The 25,260-nt window shown below is 60.2% G+C and overlaps 1 protein-coding gene across 2 annotated transcripts; it reads left to right on the forward strand.

Moving 5' to 3' along the window:
- On the forward strand, nt 1-24,965 carry TMEM132E (transmembrane protein 132E). Of its 2 annotated transcripts, none has more exons than XM_038158402.1 (9): nt 1-1,152; nt 12,013-12,913; nt 13,713-13,853; nt 16,887-17,079; nt 17,287-17,430; nt 20,925-21,130; nt 21,736-22,015; nt 22,093-22,284; nt 22,733-24,965. In XM_038158402.1, the coding sequence occupies exons 1-9, from the start codon at nt 1,080-1,082 to the stop codon at nt 23,759-23,761; spliced, it is 3,159 nt and encodes a 1,052-aa protein (XP_038014330.1). In that variant the 5' UTR covers nt 1-1,079; the 3' UTR covers nt 23,762-24,965. The 2 variants fall into 2 exon arrangements, with proteins under 2 accessions (XP_038014330.1, XP_038014331.1); XM_038158403.1 differs by having other exon boundaries at nt 22,765-23,514.
- Nucleotides 24,966-25,260: the final 295 nt, after the last annotated feature.

The following is a 25,260-nucleotide window of genomic DNA, read 5'->3' on the forward strand; positions in this document are numbered from 1 at the left end:
GGAGCCCGATGCGGCTCGGGCCGGGCGAGCGGGCACCGGAGCGCCCAGCCCGGCCCGGCACAGGCGGGGGGCGGCGGCAGAGCCCCCCTCAACTGCCCGAGCCCCCGGCAGCCCCTGTCTGCCCCCACCTGCGGGCAGCGGGGGGGCACCCCGTCTGTAACGCGGGGGAGGCGGGGAGCCCCTCCTCGGGCCGCTCCTGGCGGGGTCCCCCCGCTGCCAGCGCAGAGCCCCGGGGTGTCCCCCCCCACCCCAGCCCCCCAAACTTTGCCTTGGGATGCGGGGACTCCGCCGCCGAGCTGCTCCTGCCGCCGATTAATCGCATCTGCCTGGGATTAATTATTCACCCGGCTCCGGGTTGTGGTTTTTGTGTTACGTTCTTCTTGTTTTCTTCTTTTTTTTTTAAATTTATTTTTAATTTTTTTTTTGCCTGTTTATCTTTTTCCTCGGGGGGAGCGCGTTAATTCCGCTTTTTTTTTTTCTTCCCCCCCACCTCCCCCCCAATTTTTTTTTTTTCCCTTATGGAAGAACAGCGCTTGGAATTCTGATTTTTTCTTCTCGTGCAGGGGGGGCTGGCGACCCGCACCCTGCAGCATCATCCTCCATCCGCACATCGGGGCTGCTTTTGCCTCCGGGAGGGGGTTCCACGTGCTCTGCTCCCCCCGCTCGCGGCTCCTGAGGAGGAAGAGGAGGAGGAGGAAGAGGAGGGGGACCCTCCCCCGCCGGCTGGGCGCTCCCCCGGCCGCCCTGCAGGCACTGGGGGGGGGTTGCGGCAGCTTTGGGGTGCGGGGTGGGGAGGGGTGGGGGACCGGAGATGGGGTGCTCTGCTCGCTGAGCTGAGGGGGGGCAAAGCCGAGCCCCCCCTAACCTGACCCGGTTCCCCCCCCTCCCCAAATTCCGCCGTTGGCTGCTGCTCCCGGCTCGCACGTGGTTGGATTTAGGGGGATTTCTGCGGGTTTTTTTGGTGCTTGGTTTGGATTCCTTTTATTATTTTTTTAAATTTTTTTTTTCGCCGCTGGGGTGCCTCGGTTTTTTTTTGTTTTTTTTTCTCCCCGCTTTTTCTGGCTGTCCCCCACCTTGCAATGGCCTCTCCGGAGAAGATGCTGCCCGGACCGGCCGCGCTGCTCTGCTGCCTCTGCTCCCTGCTGCTCCCCGGTAAGTGCTGCCACCGGGGGGGATGGGGGGGCAATATTTACAAATACCTCTCTATATTATACACGCCTGCAGTACGGGGCTTTGCACCATCCGCCCCCCACCCCGGGGCACCCCCTGCCCCTCCGTGCCCGCCTGGGTCCCCCTTCCCACGGCCGCCCCCACCCCGGCTGTGCCCGTGCCCCCCCAAAGCCAAACGGGTGAAGATTAGAGTTTATTCCTGGCTTAATAAAATGACAGCTTGTGCTTGTGAGCGCCGGCAGCGGGCTGGGCTGAGCCTGGGCTGCCAGCAGGGTGGCAGGGGGACACACGAGGCGAGGGGGTGTCCCCCGGCCCCCCCCCGACTCTTGTCTCCTTAATGCAGAGCTGCTTTAGCGGCAGGATCAGGGCTTTATCCGCTATTATCCACTCGCTGATCCCCCAGACCCCCACCCAGGCACTTCCCCGCTCTGCGCCGAGTTGCTGGGCAAGCTCTGCCCAGGTGGCAGCATTTTGGGGTGGGGGTGCAGCCCCTGGCATCCCCCTCCCCCCTTCTCCCACCCGTGGGGTTCGGGGGCCCTGCACCCCCTTGCTCTGAGTCGCATCCCAAGCGCTGCGGTGACATCCCGGCCTGCCCCGGTGGCAGCACCTGCTGCTGGGGGCTGTGATGGGCCAGCGAGGCCAGCGAGGGGTCACACACCCCGAGGGACACGGGGCTGGTTTCCAGGAATGATTTTTGTGGATGATTTCCATTTAAAATCGAGCCCCGGCCGGAGCTGCTTTCCCCGGCCCGGCCAAGCAGAAACTGGGGGCTGTTGGCAGCCTGGGGGGGGCACCTGGCTCTGGCCTCGGGCTCGGGGTGTCCTGGGGACACTGCCTGGCTCAAGTGATCCCTCCAGGAGCTGCAGGGATCCCTGGACCGTGCCTGGCTCTGTGTCACACCAACAGCCCTCGGCCGAGGCGCTTTGGGCGCTCAGGCGGGGCTCTCCCGGCATCTGCAGCACCCGAGGGTCTTGGAGGAGCTTGAGGAGGGGTGAGAAAAGGAGGAGGGGGATATCGGGAGTATTGATGGGGGCTGGAAGGGGTTTTCCACCCTGGAAATTCAGAGCCCAGTGGAGGAGCAGGGATGCTCCAGGCTGTGGAGCCACAACTTTCCGTAGCATCCTCAGGGGTGGCAGAGCTCCCTGTTCCCACCCCAGCCCGTTCCTGGGGTGCTCCCCGGGCAGGCTTGGCTGGCACAGCTCGTTGGGAACACCAGCTCGGGGGTCTGGCAGCCTGGAGGGAAGCAGGATCACCCCCTGCCCCATCTCCCTGGATCAGATCCAGCTGTCTGGCTGGGCTGTGGGAAGCATCCCTGTGGGAACGTGATCCGTGGGGAACGGCCTCTGCTGCAGGGGCTGGACGTGCCCCCTGCTCCCCACCCCCTCCTGGGGGTTTCTGATCCCCCATTGCTGCTGGGACCCCACAAACCCACAGGGCCAGGCCTGCGTCTGTCCCCTGGGCTGGGAGATGCGACGTCCCCGTCACTGGCGGGTCCCCAGTGCCACCGTGAGCTGGGTGAGGGTGGCCTGTGCCAGGGCTGGCCGTGCTGCCTGTGCCCACGGGAAGGGAAACCTCAGCCGGGAGTTTTTATTCCCCTTCCAGGACGCTCAGCTGCCCTCGCTGGCCTCTCGTGGACAAATAAAGGTCTCAGAGGGAGGCGGAAAAGCGGCGGAGAGCTCCCGATCCTCCAGCGCTCCTTCCAAATGGCCCGGGCTGGCAGCGGGGTCAGCCCGTGGTGAGGCAGCGCCTGCCTCTCCTGCTTGCGGGATTTCATTCCCTTTTTCCCTTTTGCCTTGTTTTTTTATTTAAGAGCAGCCCTCCGTGCCAGCCTCGCTCCTGCTGCGCTCCCCGGGAGCCGCTTGGCCGAGGCCCCAGATCAGCTGCTTCCAGAAATGGGATTTTTGGTTTTTTTTTTTATTTTGGCATCTCCGGGGTGGGATGGCCCCAGGGTGGCCCTGAGGGCTCTCAGGATGGACAGATGGACATGTGGAGCGTGGGGGATGCCGGTGGTGTCTGCTCGGCACAGCTGTGCTGGGACCTGTTGGGATGCAGCACGGGGGATTTATGGGTTTGTGGGATGATTTCAGCTGTCTGTAGGGTTGAACCTGGACTCTGCATCTTCCCTCAGCTTTCTGCAGCGTGCCTCAGTTTCCCTGCTCCCAAACGAGCCTGGAGGCTCTGCTGGGGTGATCCTGTCCCAGCATTCCGGGCAGGTTTGGGGTCCTGTGCTGGATCCCACATCCCATCCCACCCCATCCCACTGCTGGGCTGTGCTGCCCTCCCCGTGCATTCCATCCCCGGCTCCCCCCACACCCCAGGCCGGTGGGATTGGGGGTGGAGGGTGATGCTCCAGGGCTCCATCCCTGCCGGGGTCTCCAGCCCGGACACCCCAAACCCAGCGGGGCACGCAGCCCAAGCCCCGTGCCCGTCCCCGGGAGCGGCTCCAGCTCCGGGGCTGCACACCAGCAGGTGGAGATGTGCCATAACTTGCCGGGAACCGGGAACCCACACCCGCCTTTGCTCAGGGAGCAGCGGGAATGTGCCCCGGGAACCCCTCCCGGGGTTTGCAGCCCCCAGCCCGGCTTTTGGGGTGGGCTCGGAGCAGCTGAGCATCCCCAGGAGCAGGGATGGGCGATAGGATTTTTGGCAGGCAGGTGAGGGGGGAGGACCCGGCCTCCGAGCTGGGTTAAGGCTGGCACAAGTTTTGCCTTTGGTGCCAGGGAAAAGGGGGATGTGCAGGGATATTTCTTTTGGATTTTGGCTCTGGAGTGCCCCTGTGGGACCCCAAGGCCTGCTCCAGCTCCCCCAAACCCCAATACCTGAAATCCCAGCCCTGATGCTGTGGATTTAGGGGTGTGAAGTTGGGCACCCCCCTGGAAAATTGCCTTTTCTCTGTCCCCTTTTGCCCTCTTGGTGTTTTTGAGGGAAGGGGAAAAGGCTGAGGGAGATCCTCTGAGCGATGATTTTGGGGAGCACCAGCCACAGGGTTTGGTCCTCATCTAGACCTGTCCTTTTGGGGGAAACTTCCCCTTTTGAGGCAGGGTATGGGGTGGCAGCACCCCGTGGCTGGGGATTGCTCAGGCATTTTTGGAAACCTGGCGATTTCCTTGGGAATTTTATTTTTTTTTTAAAGTGCTACTATTTCAACCACTCCGGCTGCCGAGATCACTCTCCCAGCTCCTCTGCATCCTAAAAAAGACCAAAAAAAGGGAAAAGTGAGGATCCCTGCAGAGCATCCCCAACGTTCCATCAGCACATCCCAGCTCCAGAGCCTCCTGTGCAGGGAGTCAGGGGGATGTGGCATCACCCGGGGGATGATGGTGAGGGAAGGGCTGCTTAGAGAGCACAACCTGATATTTTTTTTGGCTCCTGTATTGTTTGGCCAAACTGATGTTGGGTGTGTGGGAGCTGCTGGGTGTCCCCTCCCGTGTGGTGCCTGTCACTGCCACCGCAGGACCGTCCCATCCGTCTGGAAAAGGTCACTCTTGCTAATCTAATCAGAACCTTTTATTATTAAATACGTGGCTCTGCTAACGAGCAGCCCCCGGGCAGGCAGGCAGGGAAGTGGCTGCTCCTGGGGTGGGACACGCTGGGATGGGGCTGGGGACCCCGGGGGTGGCTCTGGGGACGAGATCTCCCCTGGGAGCTGTGGTGGCAGAAGGAGAAGTGGTTCAGTGGGGTGGAGTGAGGCGAGTCCTGCTGCTCATTCCCCAGGGACAAGGAGGCTGGAGCTCCCCTCACTGGAATTTGGGAGCTCTGGGCTCCTCCAGCCACGTTTGGGCCCAGCCATCCCCACCTGGGGAGGCGCCAGCTGGGCTGGGGGATTTCTGGGCTGTCACCTGTGCCACCAGCACCCCAGGGCTGGCATGCAGAGGTTGTTCCTCAGGATGTGCCTCTCCCTTGAGCTGCTCCCTGACCTGTTGCTGCTCCTGGCCTGTCCCATGTCCCTCATCCCCCCTCACCTCTGCCCTGGCCTTGGGGAGGACACCACCAGCAAGGCCAATTCAATCTTCTGAAGCCACTGTCACCTTCTGCTGAGCATTTTCTCACCACCTGGATATTATTTGTCATCCTGGATTTTCCCTAAAAGCCCAAGCAGGTGCTGCTGCGGTGGCTTTGCTACCTCACGTGGTGCTGTCACCTCCTGTCCCCTGCAGGAGTTTGGGTTTGCTCCGAGCTCTTCCCCAGGACTGGCAAAACATGAGATGAATTAATTTTTCATTTACTTTCCTTTAAGGAAAAGCTGTGGTTTTGCTCTGGAGGATAAATCAGGTTGGAAATGCAATCCCTGCTGCTGCCAGCTTGGTGTGCCTGCAGGATCAGCTCTTCTCCTGGAGCGAGGCAAGGGGGTGAATTCCAGCTGTGTCTGAGCTGGTGCCAGTTCCCAGCCCTGCTTTTGGGGGTCTGGGGCTGATGTTGGACCCCAAACCTGAGATCTGGGGCTGGATTTCCCTTGGGTGCCTCCGGAATGGAATCCGGCCCCACCACGCGCCACCAGAGGGAAAGGAATGAGCTGGCACAGAATCCTTCTGGAAGGGTTGCTGGGCACAGCCTGGAGTGCTGGGGAGGGCACCCTGGGGACAAATGCAGTGCTCAGAGGGTGCTGCAGGGATGTTCCTGCTCCTGGCCCTGCTGGCAAGGGTGGGAGAGGGGATGGGGTGATCCGAGCAGGACGCGTGGCCTTGGGGGTGTCCCTGCGTTGCCTCTCTCTCCACACTGGGGTTTTGGGGGTTTGTCCCTCAGGAGCTGCTGTCCCTGTCCCTGATTCCCATTTCTGGCTCCCCAGGGGGGTGTTTTTGGAGGAGCCACCTGGGCTGCTCCCAGCGTGGGGCTCGCCCAGCCCAGCAGCCCCACAGAACATCCAGGGGCTGCCCCGTTTATCCCAGGGGATCTCCCCTCCCATTCCTTTTTGGACATTCGTAATCAGCCACTTCCCTGTCCTTTTTTTTTATCCCCCCTTTTTAATTAATTTCTTCTTTTTTCTCCCTCCTCTGGAAAGGCCTTCTCCTCCCTGTCCCCCAGCCTGTCCCTTGCGTGATTTGTGGAAATTGCTCTAAAGTAGCTGCTCTGTAAAAAGCCTTGCTGGCTCCAGGAATTTATGGCAGGCTCTGCCTCTGCACGGCACATCCCATTTAGGCCATATTTATTTATTCCTTTAGGTCTCTGGTTTGTTGTTTTTTTTTTTTTCCCCTGTTTTGTTTATTCCCTTTTATTAATTTCCTGGGGGAAGCACAGCCCTGGGCACTGCTGGAATGGTTCCCTTTTGCTCCATGCTGCTTCTGCCCCTAAAAAAAATCCCAGGATATGTCCCACCAGTGTTATTGGATTTTATTGCTCCTGCTGATGGAAAAGCCAGGCTGGACTTTTGGGAGAGGGAGAAATCTCAGGGATCGACAAGAAATGAGCCCACCAGGCACAGCCCTGTGTTAGAGAATCCACTCCTGCTGCTCCCAGGACTCCAATCCCAGAGCTCCACATCCCATCCAGCTCCCACTCAGCTCCTACCCCAGGCTGATTTTGGGAAGCAGTTTAGCCTCAGAGCCATGGGAATTCCCAGCTCATCCCTGCCACGGCTCCTGGACAGATCCAGGAGCATCCCTGCATCCTGCTCTTCCCACGCTCTCCCTTCTGTGTGCCAGGGGAAGGTGATTCCACATTTGTAACAATTATTCACTTAATTGAGTTCCAATTAGCTGGGACTGGAGATGGAGGCTCTGGATGCATCAGAGGGAAGGGGGAGCTTGTTGTCATTTATGTCACCAAAGCCAATTTCCAAGGCTCTGCCTGCAGGGATTGTTTTGGAGGTTTCCATGAGGGGTCTCTCTGTATTTTTTTGCTTTTGGTTTGTATTTAATTCCTGGCTCTCTGTTTTTTTACCCCGGGAGTGTGGAGTGGAGAGGGGAACATGCTGGGGCTGGCTGAGTTTTGGGTGGAGAGCTGGGGGATTATTTTCTCCCCTTTTGTGGATTTTTAGGATGTTTGAGGCACTGACCCCACTGGGGTGGGAGTGTAGGGTGGCAGGGTCGGTTCTGTGGGATGAGGGACTCCCAGGAGAGGCAGGGAGATGTCTGAGCCTGACCCTTCCCTGGGACCACCTCCAGCTGTGGGAACATCCAGCTGTGGCAGCTCCAGGTGTGGGGCATCTCTGGAAGCTCCAGATGTGGCACATCCCAGGTATTTGGGCCCTGTTTCCCCTTCGTGCTTGGTCCTGATGGATGGGGTGGCAAAGCCTGAACCAGCAGATTTTGGGGCTTGGCCTGGGATCCACAGGATGCTCAGGGGAACGGGTGGAAGCAAAGGGAAGTGAGAGGTCCATGCTGGTGTCCAGAGGGGAATAGCCAGGCTGGGTGTCCTCTCTGGGGGCTCCTGGTTCTGGGGGTTTTGGGGGAATTTGTCACCTCACTAACTCCTCTGGGCATGTCCTGCTGTCATCCCCCTGCTCAGGGCTAAAATTGTCACCGTGTCACCCTGGAATGGCACTGGAGATGGGGATGAGGAGCACTGATGGTCCTGGGGACTGGTGGGCACCAAAACCCCTCCACAGGAGCCCCGAGCCGGGGTGGGAGCTGGGCTGGAGCCCTCTGGCAGGGACAGTGACACCCCCTCCATCCCTCCCTGGGCATTTGGGGTGGCTTTATCACTATGGCAGCTCAAGTCACTGCTTTAGGGACAGCTCTCCTGCCATGTTCCAAGATGGGACACCACTGGCAGGAGCTGTGAGAGCTGGGGCTGGAGTCCCACATTCCATGGAGCTGCATTCATCCATCGATCCTCCGAGCCCCCAGTGCCACCCAGCAACATCCAGAGAGCTTTGAACCCTCCTGCACTGACCTCAAGCTTCCCCTCCCTCCCTCCAGGGCTTTCCCTGTGTGCTTTCCCCCCATAAGTGGGGATATAGCCCCAGGAGCCCCCGCTGTGTCCCGGGGGATAAGCCAGGATCAACATTCCCCCCTGGAGCGTGGCTGCAGTGATCCCAAGGCCGACAGCTGGGCTGGGCTAAGCTGCTGGTTCTGGAGCAGGGGAACAAGAGGAGGAGGAGGAGGAGGAGGGTCTCCAGCCTCGGGAGAGCAGGTGGGAGCAGGGATGGAGGCAGCAGGAAGGGGAGGCTCTGCCTGTGCCCCATTTTCTGGGGATTCAGGGCAGGAGCGGAAGGTGGTTGAGCTGGTGGCTCCGTCCAGTCTGGCCATGAGGCTCCTCTCCACCAGGCTGGCCGAGCCCAGCATCCCCTGCATCAGGAGTGGGGATGATGATGATGATGATGTCATCCTGGATTTTCCCTAAAAGCCCAAGCAGGTGCTGCTGGGGTGGCTTTGCCACCTCACATGGTGCTGTCACCTCCTGTCCCCTGCAGGAGTTTGGGTTTGCTCCGAGCTCTTCCCCAGGACTGGCAAAACATGAGGATGGATTAATTTTCATCGGGCATCCACCTGCCCGATGCTGGGAGGGTGTGCAGGGGCTTTTGGGGCTGTTTTTTCCAGGTCTGGGGTTTCAGGCAGGGCTGGAGGGCGCTGTCACTGTCCCCACGTGCCTTCCCGGGCGGGCAGAGCAGCTCGGCCCATCTGGCCCCGTGTCTGGGGCACATCTGGCAGGGCAGATGTGGGGCTCCACAAAGGGGTCACCAGTTGTGTGTTTACATCTGGGCTTCCCGAGGGGACACACCCAGTCCTGCCCCGTCCCACCGTGGGGCTGGGGGTGGCTCCTCAGCCCGGGGGGGCTCGGGAAGCCCCCGGGCCGGTGGGGATGTGGCCAGGCACGGAGAGCTGTGCCCTGGCTGGCCGTGCTGAGCTGCCGGGGTGGAAGGGCCATATGGGCCCCTCAGTGCCGGCCCAATAAACCCGGAATGCAGGTCAGGTGCTGCAAATCCCGCTCACCACAGTGGCAGCAGGGCTGCAAGCACAGCCAGTCGGCAGGGCTTAACCCTTCTGTCCCCCAGACCCGGCCAGAGGGGGACGTGAGGCCGCCTTCCCTCCCAGGGGTGACAGGGGAGCAGGGCAGGGGCTGGGGACAGTGGTGTGGGGACTGCAGTCTCCTGAGCTGTGGTGTCTGTCCATCCTTCCTGCCTCCTTCCAGGCACCCTTCTCCAATCTCTTGAGCCTTCCTTCCCCTTCCTTCCTTTCCTTCTCATCCTGGAGCTGTTCTCTTGCTGTCCAGCCAATTTTGCCTGCCATCCATCCATCCATCCATCCATCCATCCATCCATCCATCCATCCATCCATCCATCCATCCATCCATCCATCCTTTATTCTCCCTCCTGGTTTATTTATCCCCATTCCCCCTTTCCCGCACCCACAGCTCCACGCACCCCCTGCCTCCCTTCTCCTTCCCTCCCGTCCCTGTGATTCCAGCCTGGGTTGGTCTCTCTCCTGGTGGGATTAGTTTAGGGCCAGGGAAGAGAGGCGCCGCTCCCGTCCCCTCCCGGCTACAGATTAGAGCATCATTTAAATGCATTTTGTCTGGGAAGGAAATCGCTTCCCTGGGTGCCGCCAATCCGCCGGCGCTCAACTCATCATGGCCCTGCCATTAATCTCCAGCCCAGCCTGGCCCTGGCCCTGTCCCCGAACCCAGCTGGCACGGCCGGGGTGCAGGGCTCGGTGACAGGGCCACCCTGCGTGTCCCCATTGCGGCACCAAAACGAGTTTGGGAGGCGCTTTCCTCGTCCTGCTGCACCCAGCCCTCATTATCCAGCAGAGAATCCCCACGGAGGGAGCCAGGAGCTGGGTGCTGGAGGGGCCAAATCGCACCCAAGCCCTGTGACAGAGGGTGGGTGACAGAGGGTGCCCCTCGCTGCAGGCACTGGGTGCTCACCAGGGTGGCACAGAGCCTCTCCCGTCCCCTGCTCAAGGGTGACACCAAAAGTTCTGCAGCACCTCAGGGCTGGGTTTTGCTTGGGGCTGTGCGGGGCAGTGAGTCGGGTGGGATTTGGATGGGTTTTCCCTGTGAAATGTCCTGGTCCTGCCGTGAACCCCGGAGGTTTTGAAGGGCTGAAATCTGGTGTTGGTTCAGTGTGGGTTGAGCAAAGCTCTTTCTCTGTACCCAAGTGGGTCCAGCTCTTGCCACTCCAGCTGCTGAATCTTTTCCCTCAAATAATCTCCTGCCTTGGAAAAAAATCCCCTTTTCCACTCGTTGGGGATGGCAGGAGGATGCAAACCTTCACCTTTCACAGCAGAAAGCAACTTCCATGAATCACGAGGGCAGGAAGCCCCTCAGGGCTGGTGTCACTGAGCAGAGGGGCACCGAGGGGTGCTTCCCAGGGTTTAGCACCTCTCCTGCAGCTCCTGGCTCTCCCGGAGATGGGAAAACAGGCAGAACAAGCAGGATGGAGTGGCAGGGGCTGGAGCTGTGGCAGCGCGTCCCCAGCATTCCCACAGGCCCCGGGGGGATTCTCTGCCTGGCTTCGGGACAGCTTCCATCCCGGGATGCGGATTCTGCCTGTCCCCCATCCAGTGCTAATCCTTTTATGAGCCCTCTAAGCTGCTTAACTCCCCTGTGCCCCGCAGCAGAGACCTCCCCGCCTGGGCCGGGGGTTCCCGCATCCCTTGAGTCCCGAGGAAAGCGGCCGGGGCCACTTCCATGGGCTGGAAAAACCCTCCGGCTCCTGGCACGCTCCGAAGCCCCCGTGGGGAAGGGGGACTGAGTGATTGCCGGGAGAGGAGCCGTCTCATGCCCACCTTTGCTCGGCGTCTGACACCGGTAATTTGCTCGGGAGCCGCTGGGGAGCGGCTGCAATCAGCGCCGGGAACGGGGGATGCGGGGGGCTGGCGGGGAGCCGAGGGGAGCGGGGGGGATCCAGCCCTCCTGGGAATTCCTGGCAGCCGCTGGGGAAGGCAAAGACCTTGAGATGTCTTCCAGGCTCCCGCAGCTGCCAGCACAACGCGTGCCGGGCCCCGGCCGCCTTTCCCGGGAAGATTTCCATGGGTTTTCCCTCTGCTTGCAGTGCGGTAACCGGATCCTTCCGAGGGGCTCGGGCAGCTCTGCCCCTCGGCTGGCAGGAGTTCCCTGCTCTGCCAGCCCTGGAGTTATTTTCTTAAGGCAAAATTGGTCAAAATGAAGGACAAAAGAGGAGTTTTGAAGGGTCCTGGGTGCTGCTGGTGTTTGCTCAAAGTGGCACCAACATCATCTGCTTCGCCTTTCCACCAGGTCTGGAAAAATTAGGTCTGGGCCAGCTTTATCACATGGAGACAGCAGAGTGTGGGTGACACCCCTGGATGGATGGCAGGTGACAGACTGGCTGTGACACCACCCTTAAGGCAGGTGTGGGGACAGAGCAGATCTGGGGGCTGATTTAGCCACCTTCCCTGGGTGATCTGGGAGCTGGAAGCAGAAGGAAAGCCTTGACGATAATACTAAATACATGGTGGGATCTGCCATCCAAAAATTAACCTGCATGTAACTTTTGGTCGTGAGCCTCTGGAGAAACTCAGCATGCGTGCCTTGGGAAGCAGGGATGGAGCTGGGATGAAGCCAGCCCTGTTTCTGTGGAAGGGTTTGTGCTGGTTCAGGCAGTGCTGGGGTGGGTGACCAGTGCTTCGGGCTCCCCAGGGACGACACGAGGCTGGATGTGGCTTCAGCACACCCTGGACACCTCCTCCCACACTGAGGGTGGCTTTGGTGAGGCTGCTGCCGCCTCTCAGGAGGCACAATCCTGCTGGAGCTCCCGGGATCTTCTGCATTTTTGGTTTGTGGCACAGAAACCCAGCCAGGCTCTTGCTGCCCTTCTCAGAGGTTTGGGGGCTGAAACTCCAACTCCTCCTTGCTCCACTCTTGCCTGGCTCAGCGTTCCCAGCTCTGGGCTGTTCCAGAGGGGATGCCCATGCTAACCTGCGCTCTCTCTCCCCTCTGCAGCCCACGCCAAGGGCCCAGCGCCCAGCCCCGAGCCCGCCGAGCCCCCTGGTGCCATCCTGCTGCCCGTCAGCTACCGCCTGTCCAACACCCGCCTGGCCTTCTTCCTCAAGGAGCTGGGAGCCAGCCCGGCGGGCAACGGCAGCGCCCCTCTGCAGCGCTCCGAGCCCTTCGTCGTCTTCCAGACCAAGGAGCTGCCCGTCCTCAACGTCACCCTGGGGCCCTTCAGCACGGGGCTGGTGCTGCCCAAGGAGCACCTGCAGCCCTCCAGCACCCTGGAGGTGCCCGACCGCCTCACCGTCAACTGGAAGGTGCGCGCCTTCATCGTCCAGCCCCGGCTGGTGGCCAGCCAGCCCGTGGTCCAAGTGCTCTTCTACGTGGCCGGCCGCGACTGGGACGACTTCGACGTGACGGACCGGCTGCCCTGCGTGCGGCTCCACGCCTTCCGCGACGCCCGCGAGCTCAAGAGCTCGTGCCGGCTGCGGGGCAGCCTGGCCATGTGCCTGGTGCAGGCCGAGCTGCCCCACGCCTGGTTCGGCCCCTCGGCCGTGCCGCTGGGCAGGAGGAAGAGCCCCGAGAGCCTGGAGGTGGTGCCGGGGGAGAGCCAGCAGGCCGAGCTGTACTACACCCTGCACGCGCCCGACGGTGCCGGACAGTGCCTCGGGGACTCGGCCGCTCGCCGCGGGGCCGGCGGCGCTCGCACCGAGGGTCCCACGCAGCACCCGCTGCTGCGCATCGGCAGCGTCAGCCTCCTGCAGCCCCCGCCCGGGCCCGCCCTGCAGGAGCACCACCTGGATGGAAACGTCTTCATCCGCCTGCCCGACAAGCCCCTGAAGCCAGGGGAGGTGCTGAGCATCCTCCTCTACCTGATGTCCAACTCCACGGTGGAGCACTTCACCCTCAGGTGAGGCCCTGGGGCTCTTCCCGCTCCTCCTGCCCTGGGGTGGGTGTGGAAAAGCAGCCGTGGGAGGATGTGGTGTTTGTAGGATCTGCTGGAGGCTGGAGCAGGTCTGGAGTATCTGGAACGTGGGATTGCAGTGGGAGCTTCCTGCAGGAAAGGGAAGGGCTGTCCACGCAGGGCATCTCTGCGCTGGCTCTGTGCCCTGCTGCCTCTGCTCTCCCAGTTGCACCGGGATCCTGCCAGCAGCTGTGGGTTCATTCCCAGCCACTTTGGGGACAAGGGGTGGTGTGGCCTTGTGGCTGCTGTGGAGTGAGGGGGGTGCCCCATATCCCCTCCTCCTGCCCCAGAGCCAGGTGGGAGCAGAATGGGGTGGAGGGCAGGAGGTGTTGAGAACCCCAGTGTGGGCAGGTGTGGGGGGGGACCCCCATTGCTGCGTGCCCCTAAAGATGGGGACACAAGCCCTGGCCACACCTCTTCAAAGGGCACTTGCAAGTGTCCCTGGACCAGCAGGGAGCCCCTGGAATGGGGATGTGGTGCTCCAGGCTCCCCTGTCCTTCACCCCAGGGGTGCCCAATGGGTCAGCACTGAGGCTGGATGTCCAAAATCCTGCTGGAGCAGTGACTGGAGGGACAAAATGCCATGAAAGAGGAGCTGGAATGGGCTGTTGCTGCCAGCCTGGGTAATGCTTCCCACAGCCTGAAGGGATCAGGGGAAAAACTCCAGCTGTGCCATGGCAGGATATCCCAGGGGACCCAGGAGTGCCTGAGGGTGAGGATCCATCCCTGGCTGTTGCTCTCTGCAGGGTGAAGGCCAAGAAAGGTGTGAACCTGCTCAGCACCAAGTCCAGGAGCGGGCAGTGGCTGGTGAGCTCGGAGCTGCTGACGGGGGGCAAACACTCCACTGCCACCGTCGACGTGTCCAGGGTGGATGGGGCCGGGCCCAGGTAAGGGCTGCACCTCTGGGAATGCCAGGGCAGTGCTGGGATGTGGCCTGGAGCAGTTCTCCCTGGGTGCCTGCAGTCCCACCTGGGTGCTGGCGGGGGAAACTGAGGATGTCAGGGCTGAGTTGTGAAGCTATGGAGGATTCCTTAGTCTGGCGTGGAAGAATTTTAATTTTTTTGTTAGGTTTTAATGCTGTGAGAAGCTCTTTGCTGTCTATCCTGGTGTCTCCTCTGGGAAGGAAGGGGAGAAAGGCAAGGTCCCATCTGAGCCCTAAAGTGATGGATGAGTGTTGGGAGCAGGATCCAAGTCAGCACCTGAGACAGGCAGTTCTGCCCTGCTCACACATTCCTGAGACTCTGGGAAAGGCTGGCAAAGAGCAGCTGAGGAGAGCCCTGGAGATGGAATTGAGAACGATCTGAAGGAGAAAGGACCCACAAAGCCAAGCTGAGACCTCAGAGGGTTCTCAGCCTGAAGGGGAGATGTGAGACCGGCAGGACATGGCATGGGAGGGCAGGGGATGGGCATGGGGTCAGAAACAGCAGCAGGAAATATTCTGAAGTGCTGGAAAACAATAGTGATGTCTCTGTCACTGTGTCTTGGAGAAAGGGACACAAGCGTCTCCAGGAGCTGGGTTAAAGCAACTGGATGTGCTCAAGACATTCCTGTCCTCTACCGTGGAAATCTCCCCATATCTCTGTCCTCCACCCCAAAACTGAGAAAATCTAGGGCCAGACTCTTGGAAAAAAAGATCTCCTCAGCTCTGCCTGCTCTGGTGTGACCTCCAAAGCCCTGCAGAACACCTTTCCCACCAGGAGAGCAGATTTTCCACCACCCCATCCCGCTGCTACCAAGATGCACCCATGGCACCCAAACCAGCCAGGGCTGGTTCCAAGGAAAAAGCTGTGGAGGAAGCCATGGTTTGGCAGTTTTGTGTTCCCCTTGGCATGCCTTTTGCAGCTGCAGTGTGCCTGGAGCTCTGGGCTTTGTGGTTTTTAGAACCCTAACCCTGGGCAGTAAAAGCAGCCACGGCCCCATGGCTGATCCAGGAGTGTCCCCCGGGACTGCCTCCTGTCCCCTGCGTGGCCACCCCACAGCACAGAGAGCAGAGCTGCCAGCAGCAGGATCCTCTCCCCCTTCCCCCTCTCCCGCTGCCAGCACCGCTTCCAATCAGCCTGCAAAGGTTAGAGACGGGGGAGGAATTTAAAGTGATTACAATCACCTTTTAGACAAACAACTCCATCAAATATTAACGGGATGCAGAGGATGAATGACTCCGAGCCGTGTTGCCCTCCGGGCTGTGCAAACAGAGGAGTTGCTGTGCTTGGGCTCTGGGGGCTTTTGGCAGCGCTGGCTGTGCAGGGAGGGGCTGCGAGCCCTGAGCTTTGGGGTCAGAATGGCCAGTTTGGGGTGTTTTACACCCCAGCAGCTGCATCCTAGATTGGTCCCCCAATGCTGGCAGCCTGGCTCTTGTCTGTTCTGAGCAGGTGATGCTGGGGGAGGGCAGAGAAGGGTGGCTGGGCCTGGCAGCGCTCCTGGGACACCTTGGGGCACCCCAGGATGAGGAGTCCCATTGCCACCCCACCTCTGGCTCTGCTTTGCCTTTGAACCTGCCTCTTCCCAGCTGGATTTGATACTCCTAGCACTGGAAGAGAAGCCAAATCTGCTTTTCAGACCCTGTGGCCTTTGGTGATTGCCCTTGAACCCCAGAGCTGCCTTGGGGCAGAGCAAGACCCCACCAAGCCCCTGTGGATCAGCTCCGCTGCAAAACCCTTCACAGCTGCTGTGGGATCAGGGAGAAGGGAGCAGGGATCAGGGCTTGCCATGGCCTGGAGCAGCTCCAGCTTCTTGCTCTCCTCTCTCCCTGCTCCCTGTCACTCATTAGATATTGATTAGAGAGAAACCCAGCTGTGCCCTGCATCCCCAGATCGATGGGACCTTCTCAATTGCTGCCGCACCAAGATGAAACTGGAGCCAGTCCTGGCTTCCCTCCCACTGGAATTTCACTTCTCCTCCTCTCCTCGCTGGCTCTGGGGGGCTTTTACCGGTGCTGTGCTTTGTGGGGGCTCTGGGATTTCCTCTGGGGGTGTTCAGCTTTTGGGGAGCAGTGAAGTTTGACTTGGGGCAGGGTCAAACCCTGAGTCACTCCAAGGATTTGCGGAGCTGGGAGGGCAGGATCAGGCCAGGGGAGGTTTGATTGTAGGGATGAGGTGTAAGAATAATTTATGCTGAGGCTGTGAGGTTGTGTCCAAGCCACGATGTTCTGCCTCAGGGACACCCCAGAGGTGGTGTCCACCCAGTCCTTTAGCTCCATGTCCTGCTGTCCTCAGCCCTGGCATTAATTTGTGTATGTTTGCTGAGCTGATGGTCCTGGGCTGTTCTTCCCTGTCCCCTGCCCATCCTCCCTCACAGGCTGGGGACATGCTCAGCTCAGTGCTCTCCCACCTGCTGTGTGGGCTTGACACTCTCCTGTGACTCAGTTTCCCTATGGAATCCCCTTGGAAAGGGCTGTAATGTCAACAGCTTGGGCTGAGCTCATGTGTTGACACTCGTTTGTCATTCCTGAGTGCTCTGGGTGTGGGACACTCGGGATCTGACCTGTGGGACGTGAGTGTCCAGGCAGGAGCAGTAAATCCATCCACACTGCTGGGAAGATGGAGTCAGGGACACAAGGTCAGCACCTGCAGCCACCCACTGTCCCCTGAGGCCACGGCCACACGCCCACCCTCTGATGTCACCCAGCAGCCCTGGCAGAGCTGATGAGGTTTTTTTGTCCTGCTGGGGGAGGTGAAAAACATTTCTCTCTCCCACTGGGGAGATTCCCATGGGAATCTGCAGGATGCCATTGGAGCAGCCTCTGCAGAGGTCGGGTCAGGGCTGCTGGGTTTGGGTGGCACCCACTGCCAGTCCCCTTTGGCAGCCTGGGGACACCAAGGAGACCTGCTGGGGACTCTGACGGCCTGGTGCTTATCCCAGGGTGTCTGTGAGATCTGGGACGGCCACCTCACCGTGTCCCCTCCTCCTGTCCCCCTGCCCAGGGATGGGGACTCCTCCTCTGAGATCATGCAGCTGGATTTTGAGATGGAGAACTTCACGAGCCAGTCAGTGACGCGCCGCATCATGTGGCACATCGACTACCGGGGCCGCAACCCCCCGCCCGACCTGGAGAAGGTGGTCACGGAGCTGACGGTCATCCAGAGGGACATCAGGGCCATCGTGCCCCTGGCCATGGTGAGCAGGTTCCTGCCCTCAGTTGTTACTTGCTTTGAGGGGTTGGCACCCCCTGAGGGATTGAGCACCTGCCCTATAGCACCTCTCCATCCATCCATCCATCCATCCATCCATCCATCCATCCATCCATCCATCCATCCATCCCACCCACACCCAGGCCCTTCTCTGCCCTCTAACATGATGGTGCCCTTTCCATGCCACCCCCAGGACACAGAGATCATCAACACAGCCATCCTGACGGGGCGCACGGTGGCCATTCCCGTGAAGGTCATTGCCATCGAGCTGAGCGGCGCCATCGTGGATGTCTCGGCCATGGTGGAGTGCAAGTCCAACAACGAGGACATCATCAAGGTGGGTGTGGGGAGGGGGTCTTGTGACCCTCATGAGTGGCTGGGGTTCTTCCAGGAGTGCTGGCCCCAACAGCACCCTGGGCTGGGGCTGGTGACTGAGCTGATGTGGCTCACAACCCCACCCAAACCAAGCCTCAACCCCTCGGTGGCTCCAGTCTGTGCAAGCTTCTCCCTGGGGTCTGTTGGGAGAAGGACAAGACAGTTTGTCACTGTCCCCAGAGAGGCCACGGGATGCTCCCACGCTGGCAGCAGGCAGCAGCAGCAGCTGTGGGTTATCACAACACTTAGTGCTGATAAGGGGAAATATTGTCACTGTGGGCTGAGCTGCACGTTCCCATCGGCGCCTGCACTCGGGCCTCGAGTGACATTGATGTCCTGATTGGATCAGGGGACTGGTGAGATGGGAATGATGGAGGGAAAAGGGGAGCTGAGGGGGAAGATCCAGGTGGGAGAGGTGCTGATGATGCCGATGCCAAAGGCTCCCTGCCCCTGCCCTGAGGCAGCCCCTGATCCTCAAACCCTTCAATTTTCCATCACCAGCCCTGTTCATCCATATACATTTTTCCATCCCTGAATAAATCCATCTGCCCACCTGCCCGTGTCACTCTGCCACCATTTCCATCCATCCATCCGCCCCCAGACATCATTCCCTTCTCCTGAACACCTCCCACCCCTCTCCCTGCATGCACCCAGCCAGCTCTCCCTTTCCATGTTCTGCTGGGCTGGGCAGAGGCAGGGAAGGGGTCTGGATGCACCCAGCCAGCTCTCCTTTTCCGTGTTCTGCTGGGTTGGGCAGAGGCAGGGAAGGGGTCTGGATTCTCAGGGAAGGGGTCTGGATTCTCCGGGGGGCCGTAGCCCCTTGTCCTCTTTGCCACAGGGGTGATGGCAGAGCTCTGTTCCTGCTGGGATTTGCTCTCCATGGGGCTGTGTCACCCACCATGGGGGACATCCAGTGCCACAAAGTGCTTACCCAAGTTCTTGACTAAAACTCACATCCGTGGGATTTACAGGACCGGCTCTAATTTATGGAGCCCAGTCCTCCCCAGCGTGATAAAACACTGGAGCAATAATACACTTCAGGATGGACTCCAAGACACTTAAACTGTTTAATGTGCTGCCTTTCTGCTCATAAATCTATTGACACACTGTCCCCAGACCTGGGGGGAGCAGGCACATGCCCAGGAGCCGGGATGAATAATGCAGGGAGCAGCCCTCCGGCCCCGGCTCTCATCCCGCTCGGAGCCCCGCGCAATTTCTTGCTGAGTTATTTGGTGTTTGTGTTGGAGCTTCATTTCCGAGGGAGCTCTCAGTTACCTGCTGAGATCGGGGAGTATGATTGCGGTGTCAGGGCTCTAAACCTGCTCCATAAATCACAGCTTACAGAGTGGGATGTGCTATCTGTTACTGTAAATAATTTAACGTGAGGGCGGGCTGGGGAGCTGCCTCTTCCTCCTCTGAGGTGGCTCCCTGGTGGTTGCTCTCTTGTGTAATGTGGAATTTGTCCTGGGCTTGGTGTGGATGTGGCTCTGGAGGATGTGGTGGGAGAGAATGAGTGGGAGCTGTCACGCTCATCCCCTTCTGTGGTGACACAGGGTGACAAAGGTGTACAGGAGGACATCACCACTCAGGGTAGTGTGGAAATCACCCCCTATTTTTAAAATGGGTGGTGGCCTTGTGGGCTGTGGAGGGTCACACAGGGAGTGGGAGATGCTCAGCCTCACCTGTGTGTGACCTTTCTGAGAACCCCACACTCTACATTCCCTGGAGAGCCCCCCAGGAGCTCAATGGGACCAATCCTCAGGGACCCTGCTCACCCACAGCCACCACCAGGACCATGGTGGCTCTCCCCACTCCTGGGGGCTTTGGAGAACATGTGTCCCCTTGATCCCATGCCTGTCTCCGTGCCAAGCTGGGAACTCCTGGCCACAGCAGCGGAGGCAGCGGTGCCTTGGCTGGGAGCCCAGGCAGCCCTCAGCCTCTCTGTTCCTGACACCTCGCCGTAAATCCGGGAAGTTTCCCCGAACAAGCTTCATTTCCGAGCTAATCTGCAGTCACTCCATCTTCGGGACAGGCCTGGTGTGCAGGGATTTTTTGTTGTCATAGTTTCAACCCCCTCCTGGCTGCAGAGCAAGCGGCGCCCAGAAGGAGGTGCCGGGGGGTTTATTAGCCGAGGCAATGCAAGCAGAGCCCATCGTGTTTATTGTGATAAATGGCACAATATCCAGAGATCCTCTGCTGCAGAATTCACCTGGGAGCTCATCTTTATTCAGGCGCTGCCTCGCCACGGATGAGATTGTCTTGTCAGACTTGCTGAGCTGGTACCTCTGATAGGAAGACAAGGAACAAACCCTCCTGCATCGCCCTTCCCTCTTGTGCTCAGGGATGTCCCCAGGAGCCCAGGTCCAGGGCCCTGCCTCCTCCACCAGCCCCAGGTGACCACGGAAACCAAGCATCGAGCTCCTGGAGCTGTTTTAGAAATCAAACCTTGCTGTGGGCTCAGAAAAGCAAAGCTCCTGCATCTGGTTGCCCAGAGGTGCTCAAGGAACAGGCTGGGAGATAGACAGGGATGCTGTCACCACCACTGTCAGCCACCTGCAGCCTGGCCTCAGCCCGTTATCAGCCACCGGAGAATCCAGGGATTCCTGACTGCTGGAAATCAGCTCTTCTGTGCTGTTGAGGAGCTCAGTGCTGCTGGCTGAGCAAACGGGTTCTGTTCTTCTCCAGCATCCAACAAATCAGATGCATTTCCTGACAGGGGATCAGGCCATGGGGGTGCTGCAGATGAGAGGCTGGAGTCCCCTTCTGGTTGTCTTCTGCTACTCTGGCTGGGAAAGAGCTGTTGACTGGTAGGCTGAGCTCAAACCCCAGGAGATGCTGGCCTGGTGGTCCTCTGAGCTCCTTAATTGGCTCAGGCAGGCGGTAATGAGTGACCCCCTGCAGGATGGGTTTGTTTTATAGCGAATTTCACCAATGACATTTGAATAAGTGGGAATTAAAAGAAGAGGAGCAAGGAAAAGAGCATGAGGCTTCATTCAGATCACAGGGATCTTGCTCTGGGGTGAGCAGGAAGGATGGGAACAAGGCACTGGTGGGGACAGGCATGAGAAGGATCTGTGCTTGCTGCCTCCTCTGGAGGAGATTTTGGGGCAAATTTCCAGGTTGAGCAATTTGCAACCTCTGTGAAGCACCCATGGGTGCCTCTAGCTCAGGGACAATTCAGTGTGGAGGCCAAAGAGAAACTGAGGCACCAAGTGGAGGCTCTAGGTGAGGTGAGAGAGAGCGAGGGCTGGCTGGAGGACCTGGGTCAAGGAACATTTTGTTTGGTGGTCACAAGGTCTGGATCTGTGCCTCAGGAGGACCTGGGTCAGGGCACACTTTGAGCGTGAGCTGGATGGGTGAACTGGATTCATGCCGGGTGACATTCTGCTCTTCCAGCCTCCTGCTGGGATCTCTGCCGTGCCTACAGGACCATTCCCATCCTCTCTTGTCCCACAGGTTTCCAGCAGCTGTGACTACGTCTTCGTCAGCGGGAAGGAGTCGCGGGGCTCCATGAGCGCCCGCGTCACCTTCACCTACGAGCACCTGTCGGCCCCGCTGGAGATGACGGTGTGGGTGCCCAAACTGCCCCTGCACATCGAGCTCTCAGATGCCCGGCTGAGCCAGGTCAAGGGCTGGAGGGTGCCCATCCTGCCGGACAGGAGGTGGGTGCTGAGGAGCCGCACTGGCCAGCCTGGAGAAGGCGAGGTGGAGGTGGTGGTCGTGGGTTAATTGCCTTGTTCAGCTGCCTCATGAGGAAAGGTTTTAAAGGTGGTGGGGACAGAGGCATCTCAGGGGTCTTTGGTGCAAAGGGGAGAGGTCATGGACACAGATTATGGGGAAGGAATACATTTCACAGTGAGGTTGGTGGAGAACATCCCTCTTTGGCAGTGGTTAAAAGTTCTCTGGATGAAACTGGGAACAGCCAAGCTCCCGAGTCCCTTCTTTGAGGTCTAGAGACCTCCAGGTGTCCATCCCAAGCAGAGATACCTTGTCCTCTCATTTGTGGAGTGGGCAGAGATGCTGGTGACACTGCTGTTACCACGTCCTGCTAAATCCCCTGAATCCCTCATGGACAACAGGCATCTTTTGCCCAGGAGCCACCATTTTTTGGTGACATCTTGTTTTTCTGTGATTGGCCACCTTTCCTGAGGGGGGCTGAGGAGCCATGGTGCGGCGAGCTTGACAGCACTGCCCACTCACTGCCCTGTCCGTCTGTCCGTCCATCCATCCATCCATCCATCCATCCATCCATCCATCCATCCCGCAGGTCGGTGCGGGACAGCGAGCACGAGGAGGATGAGGATGAGCGGAAGCAGAGCCGGGGCTGTGCCCTGCAGTACCAGCACTCCACACTGCAGGTCTTCACCCAGTTCCACACCACGGCGGCCGAGGGCACGGGCCAGGTGGTCACCATGCTGGGGCCGGACTGGCTGGTGGAGGTCACCGACCTGGTCAGCGACTTCATGCGCGTGGACGACCCGCGGGTGGCCCACATGGTGGACAGCTCCACGCTGGCTGGGCGGGAGCCAGGGACCACCCTCTTCAAGGTACCCCTGGCCACCTTTCCCCACTCTGCCAGCCTGGCTGGGCTGGCAGGCGGTGACAGGAACCTTGTCCCCTGCAGGTGGTGTCCCCGCTGGTGGAGGCGGTGCTGGGCGAGACGCTGGTGACGGTGGCGGAGGAGAAGGTCAGCATCACGGACCTGAAGGCCCAGGTGGTCTCCAGCCTCTCGCTGTCCCTCCACCCCAGCCCTGGCAACAGCCACACCATCATTGCCCGCACGTCCGTGCAGCAAACCCTGAGCTTCTTCAAGCAGGTGAGGCCGGGGAGGCATCCAGGCTTAGGGGGGAACTTGGGGTGCAGCCCCCTTCTCCCAAATCCTGCCCACACTCCAGCCCTCACAGCACCCACTGTCCTCGTGACACCCTGGTGACATCAAAACACCCCAGAAAGCTTCACAGACACCTGTGGTCCAAGCCTTGGGACAGGACACAACCGTGGGGACATAGGGGAGGGATGGAATCCTGTACAGCTCCTGACCCAGCTCTGGCAGCCACATCTGGGATTTGGGTTGAGCCTGGGCAAGCACAGGGAACGTGGAGAGAAGAATAGGCTGAGGAGAAAAAACAGGGAATGGTTGGAACAAGACGGATTATGGAGGGATAAAGGGTGGATTGGGTGCAGAGGCAGATGGGGGATGGACAAAGAGGGGCAGGTGGGACTGGCCTCCTGCTGGGCAACCGGTGCCTGTGTTGGTCCCGCAGGAAGCGCTGCTGAGCCTGTGGATTTCCTACAGCGACGGCACCACGGCCCCCCTGTCCCTGTACGACCCCAAGGACTACAACCTGGTGGTGAGCAGCCTGGACGAGAAGGTGGTGTCGGTGACCCAGGACCGGGCGTTCCCCTTGGTGGTGGCGGAGAGCGAGGGCGCGGGGGAGCTGCTGCGGGCGGAGCTGGTCATCTGCGAGAGCTGCCAGAAGACCAAGCGCAAGAGCGTCCTCTTCACGGCCTTGGCCACCGTGCGCGTCCACTTCGGGTCCGAGGAGGACCCCACCTACGACTACGACCACGTGTCCAGCAGGCCGGGGCTGGGGGAGGCCGGGGCCAGCACCACCCTGCGGGCAGAGGTGGACAGGAAAGCGGACCCGAGCCAGGACAGCCGGATGTCCAGCGCGTCTCACCCCACCGAGGACTTCCCCACCATCCCCACCGGCTTCGTGCAGGTGACGCGGGGGCTGACGGACCTGGAGATCGGGATGTACGCCCTGCTGGGTGTCTTCTGCCTGGCCATCTTGGTCTTCCTCATCAACTGCATCGTCTTTGTGCTGAAGTACCGGCACAAGCGCATCCCGCCGGAAGGCCAGACCAACATGGACCACTCCCACCACTGGGTCTTCCTGGGTAACGGGCAGCCCTTGCGGGCTCACAATGACCTCTCCCCGCAGCCCGAGAGCCCGGGGAACCCGCTGGAAAACGTGCAGACCTGCTGCCACGGGGACCACCACAGCAGCGGGAGCTCGCAGACCAGCGTGCAGAGCCAGGTGCACGGGCGCGGGGACGGCTCCTCGGGGGGCTCCACGCGGGACCAGAGCGAGGACCCGCTCAACTCGCCCACCTCCAAACGGAAGCGGGTGAAGTTCACCACCTTCGCCACCATGCCCTCGGACGAGCTGGCCTACAACTCCATCCCCATCGCCGATGAGGAGGACTTGGAATGGGTGTGCCAGGACATGGGGCTGCAGGACCCCGAGGAGCTCCACAACTACATCCGCAGGATCAAGGAGATCGCTTAACGCAGGGGCAGCGGGGACGGGGCGGGAGGGAGGGGCCGCCACGCTGTGCCACGCCACACCACGCCGTGCCACGCCTCGCCACCACGCTTCCCCGGGGCCGGACACCCGCGTCCGGCTCCTTCTTCCGCACATCTCACGTCCTCACCCCGTCCAAAGGCACCTCCGGGGGGGCCTTGTTTCCGTTCTCGCCCTTTCCCCAGCGGGTGTCCCAGGGGAGGCAGCAGCACACGCGTGGCCCCCCAGCAGAGGGGATGAGGGGACGGGGTCACAGCTCAGGGCGTGCGTGTGGCCCAGGCTGGAGGAGGCTGTGGGTCCTGCTGGGAAGGGACTGGGAAAAGGGAGAGATCCCGTTTCCCCCCGGAGCCCAGCAGGGAGCTGGTGGGTGAGGGCTCCCCAAGGGCCTCCCCCAGTCCTTGCTGTGCTCAGTTGCACAATTTTGGAGGTGAGTGCTGGGTCATCCCGTGGTTTTTGGAGTGTTGGCCCACGCTGGGTGATGCTGGGAGAGGCAGGAGTGGGGGGCACAATGGCCACGGGCCCAGGGCACTGCTGTCCCCATCACCCGCTGTGCCCCGCTCCCTGGCTGCTTGGGCAGTTTGGGGGGGACCACTGGGGCCATTTGCTGCCCACCCTCCTGTCCCTCTGTCCCAGCCATGGGGCCAGTGCTGGGGCCCCTCCACCCCACAGCCCTGCTGGGGTCTCCAGGGCCAGCCACTGGTTTGTGCCCCCTCCCGGTGCTGGAATGTGGCTCTGGGATGGGAATGTGGTGCGGGAGCTTCCCAGTGCCCTGGGGACACCATCAATGGGACCTGGCCTGTGTGTCCCAGTGCCAGCCCAGCTCCCCCAGTGCCAGCCCAGCAGGGATGCCCGGGGCCAGGCTCAGCCTGTGTGGTGCCTTCTGACTGCCATAACCCAATGCCTCCCGGTCCCCCCATGCTGGTGGCACCTCCCAGCCCCTCTGGCTCACACAAGGGGTCCCCCCAGCCCAGGGCAACCCCATCTCCCAGCCCAGTGTGGAGCATCCCCAGCCTGGGGGGACAGCAGGGCACCCTGGGCTGTGCAATTGTCCCCATGGGCACTGTGCATGTGGGGACAGGGACCCCCCCAGCATCACCCGGTGGAGGTTGGCAGCGGATTATTTCTGGATCGAAAGTTACCCACCACTGTGTCTCTTTTTTTTTTTTTCTTTTTTCTTTTTTTTTTCTTTTTTTTTTTTTTCTTAAATAAAAGACCAGAAAAGGAAAAAAACGGAACAAAAAGCAAGTGGCAGCACTGTCATGGGCCCTGTCTCTGCTGTGGTGCCCGGGGTGGGGGTTCCCAGTGGATTTGGGGGTGGCTGTGGAGTCTGCTGGGGGATGGTTCAGCTTTGACTGAGCATTTTGTGGTTTTGAGGGTTTCCCTTCCAAAATCCTCCCCTCTTGGGCAGCCTGGGTGGGCAAAGAGCAGCCCAACCCGTGCCTCAGTTTCCCTGGCAGGTGAGCTGTGGTCTGGGGTGGTGTGTG

Source organism: Motacilla alba, chromosome 19 (assembly GCF_015832195.1).
Source record: "Motacilla alba alba isolate MOTALB_02 chromosome 19, Motacilla_alba_V1.0_pri, whole genome shotgun sequence".
NCBI classification, from domain to species: Eukaryota; Metazoa; Chordata; class Aves; order Passeriformes; family Motacillidae; genus Motacilla; species Motacilla alba.

Bases quoted from the DNA above. Each gene is read 5' to 3' on its own strand.
- TMEM132E (XM_038158402.1), top strand. From the start codon at position 1,080: ATGGCCTCTCCGGAGAAGATGCTGCCCGGACCGGCCGCGCTGCTCTGC. The intron at 12,914-13,712 runs GTGAGGCCCTGG...TGCTCTCTGCAG, and splicing joins GTGGAGCACTTCACCCTCAG to GGTGAAGGCCAAGAAAGGTG. The intron at 17,080-17,286 runs GTGAGCAGGTTC...TGCCACCCCCAG, and splicing joins CCATCGTGCCCCTGGCCATG to GACACAGAGATCATCAACAC.